The 14,897-nt window shown below is 38.1% G+C and overlaps 1 protein-coding gene across 6 annotated transcripts in view; it reads left to right on the top strand.

Annotated features, from left to right (window-relative positions):
* Positions 1–14,897, top strand: part of lpp (LIM domain containing preferred translocation partner in lipoma) — a 219,919-nt gene that overhangs the window by 123,807 nt on the left and 81,215 nt on the right. For all 6 annotated transcript variants that reach the window (XM_053498230.1, XM_053498224.1, XM_053498227.1 and 3 more), the window contains one exon: positions 968–1,090. In XM_053498230.1, coding sequence (XP_053354205.1) covers positions 968–1,090 — 123 coding nt within the window. The remainder of the gene's footprint in view (positions 1–967; positions 1,091–14,897) is intronic.

The raw sequence follows: 14,897 nt of genomic DNA, 5'->3' as shown, positions 1-14,897 counted from the left end.
GTTTTTCTTTCCTATTATTATTTTCCCCTGATTTTCTACCTTATTGCCACACATAGCCAATTCCCACTTCTCTCACTGTTATGGCACTCTCCCATCAAAACAACAGCCCCTAATCAGGGAGAGCAAAGACTATCACATGCTTTCTCTGAGACACGTGACGCCAGCGACCGCATCTTTTCGGCGTGCTGTTTGTGCGTTGTCTAAGTGCGATCTACGCCTACAATTTGCGTGAGCTCAGAGATGGCAGTGAGTGGTAAGTGTTGCTGTGATTGATGTGAGAGTGCAGGTATGGCCACAACATCACTGGGGAATCGAGCTTATGATCTCAAGACAATAGGGTGCATGTATTTCCGTTTTGCCACCTGGTAGCAGCGACGGTTTTTATCATTATTTGAATTCATTAATTAAGTTACTTATTTCTTAATTTAAATGATTTTTTTTTCTTTTTTTTAAGGTTTGAAGTGTTTTTGACATTCTATGGATTTATATACAGGTTACACTGGTACACTTTGCGGCACATTGTTGTTTTGGGTAAAGATTTACACAGACCATGCCCATTCTTGGCAAATGCTAATGAATATTAATGAGAATGCAAATGCAACAAGTTGTCACTTGACACAAACACATGACAAAACAAACAAGATGTTAGAAAACAAGTGAAGATTCCATAAAAAGCTTGCACCTGTGTCCGCCATAATGCTTCTTTTAAACAAAATTATAACGAGGTCTCAGGTCATATGATCTCAGGACTGTGGAAGGGAGGTTGGGTCTAATTAGCATACTAAAAGTACAGGCTGCAAAAAACAATTTTAAAAAATACTGTATATGTTTTTGATAGATGTGCGAGGCCAAGACAATAACGGTATTACTCTTCATTTTTATAAATATTTTTCTCATTTATTGTGTACTTGTATAGTCTGAATCAATCTTCAACCTTTTTAACATGCACTGTTTATATGTTTTATAGATCAAGGGTCCAGAGAAGACCCTAGAGGAGAGACGCTCCAGCCTGGACGCTGAGATCGACTCTTTAACCAGTATTCTGGCCGATCTGGAGAGTAGCTCGCCGTATAAGAGTCGAACGCCACAGGTAACGCATGTACCCAAAGCTTCTTTTTAATTAGGGCAGAACCCAATAAAGAAAGATGAAAGTGATACATGTGCTTTCCGTCATCTGACTGGACGGAAGACAAACAGCAAAAGCCATAAGAAATATGGGTGGTTGTAAATACAATCTGTGAAAGTGCCTAAATGTACGGCAATAATAGAAATCATAACAATACAGTAAGAACACACATCAGAGATCATCAGTCACCTTAAAATCAGACAGTACTGCAAAAGAGATCAGAGCAGCAGAGAAAGAGAGATGAGGGGGTTTCCACTTTAATAATCACTTTGGAGTCTTTAGACAAGGGACCTTTCTTATTTTCGCACCTTCATATCCGCCCACTCCCGTGACTCTTTTGCACATCATTATAGTGAGTCACATCTGTTTGGATTTTGATGTGGGGGAACAGACACATTCGTCTCGGTCCATTCATTTTTAAACATTCTATTGCTCTATCTTTTTCTGATCTCTCTATCTTCTTGATCTGATGAATTGCCAGGTCTGATGAAATGCATGTGATTGGATAATCCACCTTAGAGGATCTGCTATGAAGAACATGCTGAACAAGCCTGACTCATTGAATTTTGCCCCCCCCCCCCCCCCCCCCCACCCCCACCCACCATACATTCATCAGCTCCATCTGCACAAAACTACTGTTAAATAGAATCTGCACATTAGTGATTTGGGTGGACGACAGGTCTTTATGATGCCTTGGTCCATGCAGTTTGATGAACTTGAATTGCTACCTTATAGCTGGCACCTGGGACTTGAACTACTGTAACCCAGTGTACAGGGCAAACGTATCAGCTGTTCTAATATTCTTAGGACATTTTAGAGTCAAATACTTAGCTTCTTAAAGGCGTTCAACTTGGAGCCCTCATGAATAATTTCTAAGTTGCGGAGAACTTCTATAGGTGGCTTAAAAAAAACAGTGAAGAAGTAAGTAACTTTTGTTTGTTAACAACAATACAGTGCAATATGAACTGCTATATATTAGCAGATATTTTCCATGCAGACAGTAGAACTTGCACGTAAACCTCAAGTTATCTGTGAGCCGTTTCATGTCTAAACTCAAATCTGTAGTGTAGAGAAGTAACCACCAACCCTGTCTGTCAGCAAGTCCACCAATCAAAGAATCGATCCACTGTGAACTTCAGTCAGGTTAGTAATCAACAGATCCAAATTGGACACATATTTTGTAAGTGTACCAGTCATTTCTCATTTTTGGAAAGTGTTATGAGTCTAAATTTATAATGACCCATATCATTAATAGATGTTAAATGAAGTTTAGAGACTGCTCAAGTTGAAGCCTAGGGCACTTTGCTAAATAGTTCGACACAATGAATGTAGGCCATTGCATTTAGAATCAACGCCACCGCATTTGGAACAACTGACGCCCACCTGTTTGATTGATGAGAGTTACTGAGGGGAAAAAAGCTTTCTCTGAACTGATTTGCAGTGGGTTTTTTTTTTCTTTTCTTAAGCATAAAAGCAGTTCTTATTTGTGTGTCTCCAGGTCTTTTTAATTATCTGCTCTCAAGAGTCCCCAAAATTAAACCAGACATAACTACTGATCGGTAATGAGTGTTTAGTCTGCACATACAGCCCTCAATCCCACTGAAGTTAAAAGTTTTAAGTGTTCTAAATACAGCAATTTTATTAAAACAGTTGTCTAATTTCTAAGTTGTCTTATTCCTAAGGGTCTATAAGTATTTTGACAACTTTGTCTCCGTAAACCACCACAAGGGGTTTGAAATGAAGCAATTAAGACGCAATTGAGTGAAAGACTTTCAGCTTTAATTGAGGGATTTAACAAGAAGAGTCACTTAACAGTGGAGGTATTGCAACATTCATATATATATATAGACCCGAAGGTAATTAGACAATTGATTGATGGCCAGTTGTGGCCATTTGTTCAGTTATTTCATGACAAATTAAGGACATAAAATGTATGGACATGCCTTGTGCCCTAAGTTTCCTGGGATAGGCTCCAGGCCCTCCACGACCCTCTATACGGGATAAATTGGTATAGACAGTAATGGAGTGTGTGAGGTACGGAGAGGAATCCAAGTGTTACTGTAAATGCACATACTGTACTGTATATGCATAGCTGTTTTCGGTTACTCTCCAAATGCATTTCAAAAAGGTGTTGATGCAAGGTGAAGTTGACAATAATTAGGCTAAAAAATAAATAAAAACTTATCGGAAAGCTAGCATAAACTTTAGGAAAGACCAAATTAACAATTTATTACATTCTTGAAAAGAAGAAATGTGCCTGTGAGTTTAGCAACACCAAAAGTTGGAATTCCTTGCTCCAACATCTGGCCAAGTTAAAACACTCTGGAGGAAGTAGGCATAGCATTGTTGAAGTCTACAATCAAGAGATACCTCCATGAATGTAAATAGACAAGGTTTACCTCGAGATGCAAGCCACTGGTAACACTTAAGAAAGGCCAGATTCGATTTTGCTCAGTAAGGAAAAGAAAATCTAAATAAAGCCAGTTCCGACAAAAGATTCTTTGAAACAAAGATGAACTTGTACCAGAATGATTGGAACAAAAGATTACGGAGAAAGAAAACAAGGGCTCAGGATTCAAAGCGTATTACATCATCTGTCAAACATTTTGGAGCCAGTGTAAAAACACAGATATAGAAGTGGGTCTTTGGTGTTTATTAATAGAGTTACTGCTGGTAGAAGCGTCGGGATGAATCCTGAACTGTATAGAGCTATACTTCCTGTTCAGGTTCAGTCAAATACTGCGAACCCGACAGGACAGCACTTTACAGAACAGAATAATACCAATAATACAAAAAAAACCTAAAAGCTTTTTAAGGCGAAGACACAGAACGTCCCTAAAAGAGTAAGTGAGTTACCCGGCCACAACCCAACTGAGCCGGCTTTTAACATTAGGTTTAAACCAAAGGCTTCAAAAGAAACAGCCATAAACAAGCAGCAGCTAAAGACAGTTGCAGTAAAGTCCTGGTAAAGCAGCTCACAGGAGGAAACACAGCAGATTTCAGGAAGTCAATGACTGCAAACGATTTGCATGCATGCATTTAAAGTAATCCTAATGTTTATTAGTTTCATCTTTGGAGTAGCTGCTTTGCGACAACGTCACGGCCGGGCTCCATTCCTGTCTCTGTGTGCATGGAGTTTGCATGTTCTCCCCGTGCTTGGTGGGTTTCCGCCGGGTACTCCGGTTTCCTCCCACAGTCCAAAGATATGCAGGTTAGGCTAATGGGAATTCCCAAATTGCCCATAGTGTGTGAATGTGAGTGTGTGTATATGTGTGTGTGCCCTGCGTTTAATTAGCACCCTGTCCAGGGTGTACCCTGCCTCGTGCCCTAAGCCTCCTGGGATAGGCTCCAGGTCCCCGCGACCCTGAATACAGGATAAAGCGGTACAGAAGATGAGTAAGAGAATTTAATTGAATTAGTTTGGAGACACTAATATATGTTATGTTAGTTTGTAACATTTACTTCTGACCCTTTGAGAATAGGAGGACTTTCACACAAAATGGAAGAAAACGTAAATGGTTGAATTAAAGCTAAAAGTCTAGATGTCAGTCAGACCCAAAGCATGTACTGCTTAACGTATTTAAAGGAAATAGGTGTTTTTGTTTTATTATTTATATTTCGTTATTTTATTAACATCCAATGCTGTGAGCAGCAGTATTAATTTGAGGTCACTTCCTAAATTCGAGGGTTAAAGAGACTGTGTGAGAAGTTTCTAAGAAGAAATTAAGTTTCTAAGAAGGAATTAAGGACATTTTAAGGGATTGTTAAGGGACATTTTCTTAGTTGTCTCATAGTCAAAGGTTGAAGATATTTTTTCCCACTCGTGTATTTTCAGTGTGTGTGTGTGTGTACTTGAAATGTCATTCACACATTGGTCATGGATTGCAGTGTACACAATTGAAAGCATTACAGTTACACATGTGTACAGAAGGACACACACACACCCTCTGCAAACATGCAAACACACATACACACTGTGTAAACATCCTCTCTCCCTTTTTTATGCACACACGCACGCACGCACACAATAGTGCAAGTTTATAGGTCATACAACAAAGCTCTTTTAAAAATGCAGGTGAATAGTTTTTGCATAAATTATTTCCTAAGTGCAGGTCTTTTGTAAAAACAAAAATCTTTGTGCCACACATTAATGAATGAATCTTTAATGATTTTGCAGGTGGAATTTGGAAACCGACGCCCACTTTTACAGCGTAGAATAAAGTGCTAAGATGTGATTAGTCATAACATTAGGGTCAGCTACATTCAGTCCCGATTATTTGTATTTTTCTCTTTTGCTTCACCTTTTTTTTCATTTGAGGACGGAGATGGAAAATAATATTTATTAGGCAGAAGCACAGCAAAATTAAAGTGGTGTGGTAAAATGTGCATTTTGGTCATTTTGGCAAAGGGATTTCCTGAACTGCTGTTTCACATCTGGTCTGTTTGATGAGTTCTAACTCTAGAATCAGGATACCTCAACAAACAAACAAACACACACACACACACACTGTGCTGATTCTAGATAAATAAGTTGCACTGGCTTGAATTGAATTCACTTCATGCACAATATTATCTTTATTTCCTTTCTTTCGCGTTCTCTCATTTCCTCTCTTGTTTGCTAACAATTTCCCGCCTCTTTCGGTATCAACCAAAGGTTTTGTTTAAATGACCTCAATGTGCAAATTTAACCAAGACTTATGTGTAAGTGAGTCAAGACATTTCTATTATTAAATGCTCGGTGAAGTGAAAAGTGTGAAAAAATGACAATTTTACCGGAACACTCCATTTATCATACGTCTAATCCTCAGACACTCCTGTCCAAGCAGTCAGTGTTTCACATCATGTACATTGAACTGGTTGAAATGTGTGTATAATTTGTGCCAAGACTTTCACCGCACATTTCATGCGCCCCGTACAGAATGTGCCAATGTAATACACCTGCTTTGTACACAGTATGCACTGCACGCTATTTGATATCCGGCTTCCAGGCAGTAAAAATAAGCCTTACAAGTGAAGTTTATTCAAAACTCAATTCTGCTTGACATGTTTTACCCAAAACGTCAGAGCGAGATGGTCATCTCGGAAGTAAAACTGAAGTGTCGATAGTGTTTTTTCAAAGGACATTCCTTACTTCTGACACTTAATCTGACTGCACTCATGTTTTTTTCCTTTGCATTCGAGATTCAATGATGTCACCGGCGTGCACACACACCCTGGAAAGAATATATTTACAGTATATATATATATATATATATATATATATATATATATAAATGTTAACACACATGATTTATCTAGAAATTTCAATGCTTTACGTTTTTTAACACAAATTAATCATTTGACCAACGTGGCGTAATTTGACCCTAATGACTTCCCATAATCGCAGCACGGTTAATTGGCTGTGTGATAATGGCACGTTTACACAAATAATAAGATGACTAAGAAAACATTTTCATGTCTAGGTTATTGACTTTCTGATCTGAGGATCTTGGTTCGAGGCCTGCCGTCGGTGGGTTGCCACACCCCATACTGTACAACCCAGCCATTGCATGCAGTACCGGTTGCATTCGAGAGATTTTAATTTAACGTTTGTTAAATGTTAATGTTTGAAATTATTTTTTTAAGATAGATTTATGCTTTTGTGAATTGTTATATAATAGTTTTGTTGTCATTTTGTCCTTTTCTTAACAATATTGATACATGATATGATCTTAAGAGATCAGTAAACTTCAGGTTGCTTCATGCCACCATATAGAAACACTCATACATTACTATCTCAAAATGTTCACCCTCTTTCTATGCTTCTCTGGTTTCGCCCCGTCTTCGAGTAACCAGCCGATATGTTTACTGCCAAACTTAAATCTTTGCAAGCTGCGAAACCAATACAGTACAAAGCGTTCCTGCCCTGATTTCAGCATTCCCGAGACACACTCCAGATCTACTGTAACCATCAGTGAGGAGTTGATCATTAATGTGTCCTTTGTCATCTTACCTTCAGTGACATCGCACAGGGACTGACTCACTCGAGAACATAAGTGCTCTGCCTCATCTCTACTTTAATCTCTCACTGACCTAACGCTTGTATAATTAGTCCAGATTAGTTCTCTGTCTTCACAGCTCGACTTGATCACTATAGTCACTCATCACAGCTCTGTTTGGAGAAACGGAAATGCTTTGTGAATTGGAAATGAAAAATAGAATCCATTAGCATCCCAGGCTCTGACCTTTTTACACACATCAGTCCAGTTTCTTTTAGTTTCCGTCCTCCTCGGCATAATAGTGGGTAATAAAAAGTCACAGTTGCTTTATGCTTACTCACTTTTTTGTGACTTGAGGGTTATATTAATGGAGGCTGTAACGCTTTTCTCACAGCATCCTTTAGTTCATAAATCTGATCTGTCAGAAGGTGTTGATTCATTTTCTATAAGAGCAGCTAATTCTGCAGTAATAACTGTAATTTAAAAGTTGTTTAGCAGATGCCCTACCTATATCCATATGGAAGGAGTCTCCAGTATTAGAGATTTGTTCGGAAGTATCCAGTAACAAGAAAAGACAAGATGTCCTGTATACAGTATGTCGTCTTATTAATGTTATGAGGGGAAAAAAAACAAATGCTGGTGAGAGACCGATAGTTTAAAGGTTTTAAACCATGAGTAATTATGCACAAACTCAAAGTTGATTGTGCAAAGTTTTTTTTATGGTCATGGTGCAACAAAATTTCATCACAAGTCTGTCAAACCATGTCTTGTGATGAAATTTCTCATGAATGACAACGTAACATCTGATCCTTGAAAACTGACGGATAACTTGTCACCAACATGCAGAAGAGATGCATCTGTCTATGAGAACTGTACACACAATCATTCACCAGCACCACTTGCACATTATAGGAACTTGCCTGGGATTTACTGCCTTATCCCCCATACAGTCCTGACCTCACTTCAAGCCACATGTTTGGGTCATTAAAGGAGTTCCTGGGAGGCCATCATTTCAGACATGATGCAGGCGGTCTGATCATCCTCCCTTAATGGGATCCAAGCATTAGTGAAATACTAGGATAAGTGCATTAGTGTAACGTGATTGTACAGTATAGAGCAATGAAGGTGGGTTTTAATAACTGTATTCTGTTGTTTTGCACAATCAAAAGTCCCAGAAAAAAAATTGCTAAAATTTGAAGCTGGTTTGTAAAGCACCAATAATACCAACTACTTTTATTGTTTTTTGGTGGTGGTGTTATTAATGTTAGATTATGGTAGTTGGGTTAGGTAGTACTGTATGTTAATTAGCTGCGTTATGTATCTACTTATATTTATGTATAGGCAATTTTTTTTATATTAACAAAACATTATTTAATGTTATCCACCATTTATATAGACAATATTTATTGTTACCACAACAGTTTATTAATGAATGATATTACACATTTTAACACTTACAGTACATAATTTGATACATGTTTTAAAGTAAGTTCCTGTTTCGGCTGTAATAAACAGCCTTTTCCTCACCCTCTCTCTCCCTATACGTAAAAATATATTCTCTTATTTCGCCAAGAAAGCAGAAAGCGTAAAGTCCCCTGTCCTGAAGACTTCCCTGTTCTGGGGAAACTTTGACCGTTACAAAGTGCTTACAACTAAGAATACATCCTTAAATTTTAAATAAAAAAGTCTTCCCAAAATTGTTTCCTCTTCATCGATTACATGTTTTTAGTTTGTCATGTGACTCAATTTTTAAAAAATGTTATTCATTAGTTTTTCGATTTTATCGAAAATGCACACCTTACAAGTCGCAGCGTATGAGCTGTTACTATAGAAACAATATAGTTTTACATCAAGCCTGTTATCATCAACATCATCCACCTTACAACTGGAAAAACTTTGCTAATCTGATCAATAAGATTCCAGCATTCATCCGCACCGTGGTATAAACACCATTATCCTGGTTCTTAGACAATTTCGAGAGAACGCAGAATTCATTGTGTTTCATCCGGCTTTGGAGGAACCGACGGGCGCGATTTGTTTGTCCAAATTGTGTCAGCTTTTGCGAAGGTTGTTTTGTGTGAAAGCGAGATGAAGTGCCGTTGCTCGATTACATGTTATTCGATGATGATTGGTGGCTGTTTGTTGTTGTTGTTGACATTAGCAAGCCAGTCAATGTCAAGGATGATGCGTAGCTTCAGTTTCAGATCACTCAAAGGCGCTGTCCTTGAAAAGAGCTGCAACTGCCTATTTGGGCATGCAAATTATGCCACGTATGAAACGGCACAATCAAAGCGCCAGCTCTTAAAAGGAATGAAAATTAAACTCTTAGAGTTTTGTTGATGTCTTTTTTTTTTTTTTTTTTGCTGAGTTTAAAGTAGAAAGCTTAAGAGTTTTAAAGTGCTTTTTTTTTAAACACAGAGATCTGTACACTCACGGTGTGAGACATTATAAGAGATTGCAGTGGTCGTTGTGCTTGTGGCCTTTTCCCGCTTAAAGCATTTCAGATTTTCTGCATTACTAAATGCTAACTATAGATGCATTTAACTATTAGAGACATACACCTGACTAAGTATCACCAGCACCATGTGCTTCTCAAAAGAACGTGTACCCGAAACATGCATAGGTTTTTTTACGTGCATCGACTCAAGAAGAACCTAACATAGTTTAATTACTTTTACGTTATTGTTAAAAGTGTTGAGTGTTTTCTCAGTACACCGGAGCCATGATCGGACTTCCTGCTTCATGTTTGAAACGCTGGCCTCCCAGAAACTCCATTAATGGCCCAAACATGTGGAAATGGCTTTAACACTGTACAAGGGGGATATGGCAATAACTCCCAGCCAAGTTCCTGCAATGTGCTGTCTGTCCCCACAGACAGATGTGTCTTTATTTTCAAGAACCAGGCATTCTACTCGTGGCCCCCAGCCACCTCTTCTGGCATCATCATTCTTAGACGTACAGCCTTCTTTAAAATGTGCTGTAAATCTTCTGTCTTGTGTAAATATCAGTCAGTGTTACACCTTCGTTAATTAGAACTTTCACCACAAATCCCGGTTTAACTCGAACGCCTCTTATGCTGACACTTTCGGACTAAAATTTTAACCCAACTCAATTGCTCAATCTGGATTTTATTTCTAAATTATTCAAGATTTGAATGCAAATGGGATGGAATTTTTCCACCTCTGCGAATACAGTACTTGAGTCATAGAAAGTTTGCCTCTTGTGGGTGGGTGACGGCCACAACGTTTGTCTTGTCTTGTCTCCTGTGAAGGTGCAAAGTCTTGCAGGATGGTAGAAAACATGATACACTTGTAGTTATACCCAGTAATAGTAAAAAATGTGACTTCTCTTTCAGTGTTTATTGGCTAGACGTAGGCCGTTGCCTGAGCTGTAAGATAAGCTTTTCTTTTGTCACTTTACACCTAAAATTGATACAGTCCCTGTTCTCTCTATGTCTTGGTTTCAACACTTATTGTGCATTGCTTAAAAAAACAAAACCAAGAAAAAAAACTTCTGGTGCAGATTCCTCCTAGTGGACTGAATTATTTGATCGGCTTTACAGTAGGTTTTTCCCAAATATACAGTATGTGTGCATGTACGTAACACAGATCAGTGTTCAGCGGAGTGCCGTCTGTACTGTATTTATAACACTTATTTTTAAGAACTCTGAGCCGTGCTACAGTTAGGATTGTGCATTCAATAGCCACAAACTTTAGTTATTTCCATATGCAAATGTTTTTTGTTTTTTATTATTCACTGTAGCTATTTTCTTTCAGTGATTTTCTGATCTTAGTACAGTTATTACTAAATGTATGGGTAAAAGAGGTACACTTCAATGTAACGGGAAAAATACAAAAAAAAGGGAAAAAAGAAAGCGAATAATAGCGGGTCAGCCCTGAGCTAATCTAAACTCTTAACGAACCGCCGCAATTACAGTCATGAACGCTGGCTTGAGATTGGAAACCTCTAGTGTAATGAGGCCGCTGTGACCTCTCTTAAGAGCGTGAACATTTTAATTTAAGCTTTTTCGCTGAGGCTCAAATACAATGTTTATGTGTATAATTAAGTGTGCAAGTGCAGCAAAATGGCAAAGATGGGAAAATATGACACTGGAAGATATTATACGAGTTGTAAGTGGCTTCTCTGGGTTTCATAGCGTGAGGCGTTTAATATAAATACAGTAAAAGATCTGTTGTGGCGTGCATACAATAAAAAAAAAAAAAAACGAGTAGCTCTTCCTGGCTATTTCTAAGTAACTGTTATGAGATGTTATGTAATAGGTTTGCAGGATCTCTGCAATTGAAGTGCATTGATCATCTCTGTAGTTACACAGTCAGACTCCTGTGCAGTGTAATGCGTAACATGACTGAAGATAAAGTCCCCATGAAAGATGAAACCGCCTCCTAGCTGTGACCTTTGTCGTCGTTGTCGTTGGTCTTCCGGCTGCTTCCCCGACACACACAACTTGGCCCAGGGTTTTACACCAGACGCCCTTTCTGACGCTAACCCTCCCATTTTATCCGAGCTCGGGGCCAGCACTGAATCCAGTTTGGGTGTTGGGTGGGAATCGACCCCGGGCCTTCAACAGAAAAACCTACCAATGCCCCTTAGCTGTGACTTTTCTATCTTGAGATATAATTTTCTTTTAAAAACAGGAAGTTGTGTTGTCATGTTTAACTGTTTGACTGGCTTACTGTAAACACCAGCCAAATTTTTTTTAAAATATGTACCTCCAGATTTAAAAAAAAGTGCATTCATTAATGCCTTAGTAAAACAGGGGATTATATACGGAAATAAAGGGAGTTTTTACTCTCGTAACTGCGTTGTATTATTCTGCACAATCAAAAGTTTTGGTTGAACTTGAATGCCCCTCATTAAAAAAGGAAAGGATGTTCTCAATGACATATTCTTTCTAATAAAAAAGGTCACAAGTTGGTAAAACACCTCTGTAAAGTGCCTGTACCATTTCCCCTGATCACAAACAAAAATTCCAACGTTTCAAACCAAACTAATGTAACAAACTCCTACTGTACAGAAAGACGCACTTGTCAATAATGTATAGTTCTAGAGGCGATTATATTTAAATCCAAGCTAATTTTCAATTTATGTTTTATTAAATTAAAAACACAATCTCTTTTATTAGATATCCTGTAGTATCAGTGTCCAGAACGACATGGGGTTTTCCTAGTGGTACTCATTTTCATCCCTGTCTAACATGTTATAGTGATTGTGTTTTCCCCATTCATTAGGAAAATCACACTCCTAGTGAAATATAGAAATAAAATGAAATTCAGTGTTTTAATGACTTTCTCAATGTGTTTTTCAATAATGGTGATTAAGATAAGAATAATTTATTTTATGCAATGAAAGTGCTATATACACCAATCAGTATTAGGTATGAAGTCCTTTATTCTTAAATTCTGATGGATCCGGCCGGGCAAAAATTCATGAAGACGTCTCCTCTACCCTGGTGTTGCTCGCTCAGTGCATGCCTGCTTGATCGTTTCCTGAAGATCATGTACAGAAATTTCACATTTCATTTAAGAATTCCCCAGTTTTAGACATTTCTTGTGCAGAAGTGGACAACACGGCTCCAGATAGTAAAAGTCCATTTCTGTTCCACCCATTAAAACCAAGCAGCACAGAATAGGATAGTGATAATAAAAAAAAAAAAAAAGGTGAAAACATTTGATCACATGTATCTGTGCTATTTCTTTGCCTGTGTGACCCATTTTTAAACTTTTTTGCTCAGTCATAATTGTATAGTTAGTTAAAATGAGCTAAAGGTTCCTCATATTGCCTAGGTTGTGCTGAAATAAAAGGATATGTTCCTCCCACTCACTCTTTCACTCATCGTCTATACCGGTTTATCCTGTATACAGGGTCGCATGGGGTCTGGAGCCTAACCCGGGAGACTTACTGTAGGGCACGAGGCGGGGGATTCCCTGGACGGGGTGCCAATCCATTACAGGGCACACACACACACCTACGCAGAAGCACATGCTTATTCACATACTATGAGCAATTTGGAAACGGCAATTAGCCTAATCTGCATGCCTTTGGAGTGTGGGAGGAAACCGGAGCCCCCGGAGGAAACCCACCAAGCATGGAGACAAACATGCAAACTCCATGCACACAGACCCGAGGCTGGAATCGAACCATGGGGGTGCAAGGCGATAATGCTATATATATATGTTTATTTAAAAAAAAATGCTTAACAAATAATGCCAAAAATATTCTGGGTTTTAAGAGCTTCCCAGGTCAAGTGATTTTAATTAGCACAACTCTTGAGCCAGATAGGTGAGAACTAATCAGACATGCACAGGGAGAACTATAATACATGGCATATGCTGTCTTAATACTTTTGGCCACCGCATGAAAACACACCCTATTTCACAACAATTTTCTTCTTTTTCTCTTTTCTTCCTTTTCATGAGTGATGACTCTTGTCTACCCGTACGCAGAGGCTTTGCAAATGTCTATAATTACATTTATTTATTTATGTTTGACAGTTTTGGCTTTTGTCTGATTTTCTTTTTTTTTTTTTTTACGTGATATAGCCTTGTTTGACATGTAAATGGTTTCAGGTTTCTGTTTTGATGATGTAACGCCATCATCAACCCCCATGTTTCTTGGCTTTGTTTGATTCTCTCTCTCTTCTTCTCTCTCCCGCACACAAACACCGGCTTTCATTCCCACCCACGCTCCCATTCAGTAAGCCGCTACTGTTTTCCCCAAAATCATAAACTGTTTAGGAAAAGTGTAAAAGAGCCGAGCACAAAAGAGGCTCTCATCAGCCTGTTGAGAGAGAGGAATACAGGGAAAAAAACATCAGCTGAAGCTAAAGTCTCCCCGAGGCTCGCTCCTTTTTCATAGAGAAGATGTACGAAGAGGAAGCGCAGAACTGTTACAACTGAGCTCGGTCTTCTCTGACTGCAGCGTGATCTGGAGAATTAGTTTTGAGTGCAGAGTGATCTCGGTATAAATCGACACAAACCACAGTATACTAAAAAAAAATATATATATATAAATAAGGAACCAAGGCCAGATAAAGGTGTCTGAGAGCTCTGCTGGATTTGCTCTAAATTTCTAAATATTTCTGAACACACTTAAAAAAAAAATACAGACAGACAGACAGACAGATATTACTTATTGATTGATCCTGAAGGAAATTTCAAACATCCAGTACCAAGGCTAGCAACATGTATTTGCAATTGCAATTATCAACTCTTGTAGAGGTTAGAGGTATACTAATAAAAATAATAATAAAAATAATAATAATAATAATAATAATAATAATAATGATGATGATGATGATGAAGTACATGAATGGGATATAGCCCTTCCTTTTAACAGAAATGACTAAGATAAAAAAGTTATAATATAATTGCATATAAATAGGCATCTATGCTTAAATATAGTTTTATATACACTATTATTTCATGTCAAAATTTGCTAATAACAATAACCCTACACAATGGCCAAAAAAAGACAACCTTTACAGACTTATCCAGCGGTGCAAAACAGTAGTGGTTGCCTTTTTTAGTTCTAAATGTGGCAGCATACCAACCGAGGTAAATGCAAAAGCATGCGTATAAATAGCTCAAAGTGTCTCGCCCAGTTTTTGTCTTAAATCTTTGTCTTTAATTTGCTTTGTTCGATTAATGGTTTGCATTAATTGAAATAGACTGCGTACTGTAGATGAATACATGCAGAGACAGAAGCAAGTGAGGATGTAAGAAGTTCTCCAAAATCCATGAATTTACTCTTTTTACTTTAATTAGTTTGCTTAA

This window comes from Clarias gariepinus, chromosome 6 (genome assembly GCF_024256425.1).
Source record: "Clarias gariepinus isolate MV-2021 ecotype Netherlands chromosome 6, CGAR_prim_01v2, whole genome shotgun sequence".
Lineage (NCBI taxonomy): Eukaryota > Metazoa > Chordata > Actinopteri > Siluriformes > Clariidae > Clarias > Clarias gariepinus.
Note: the sequence above shows the minus strand (reverse complement) of the source record. Positions and strands in the feature narration are given on the sequence as shown.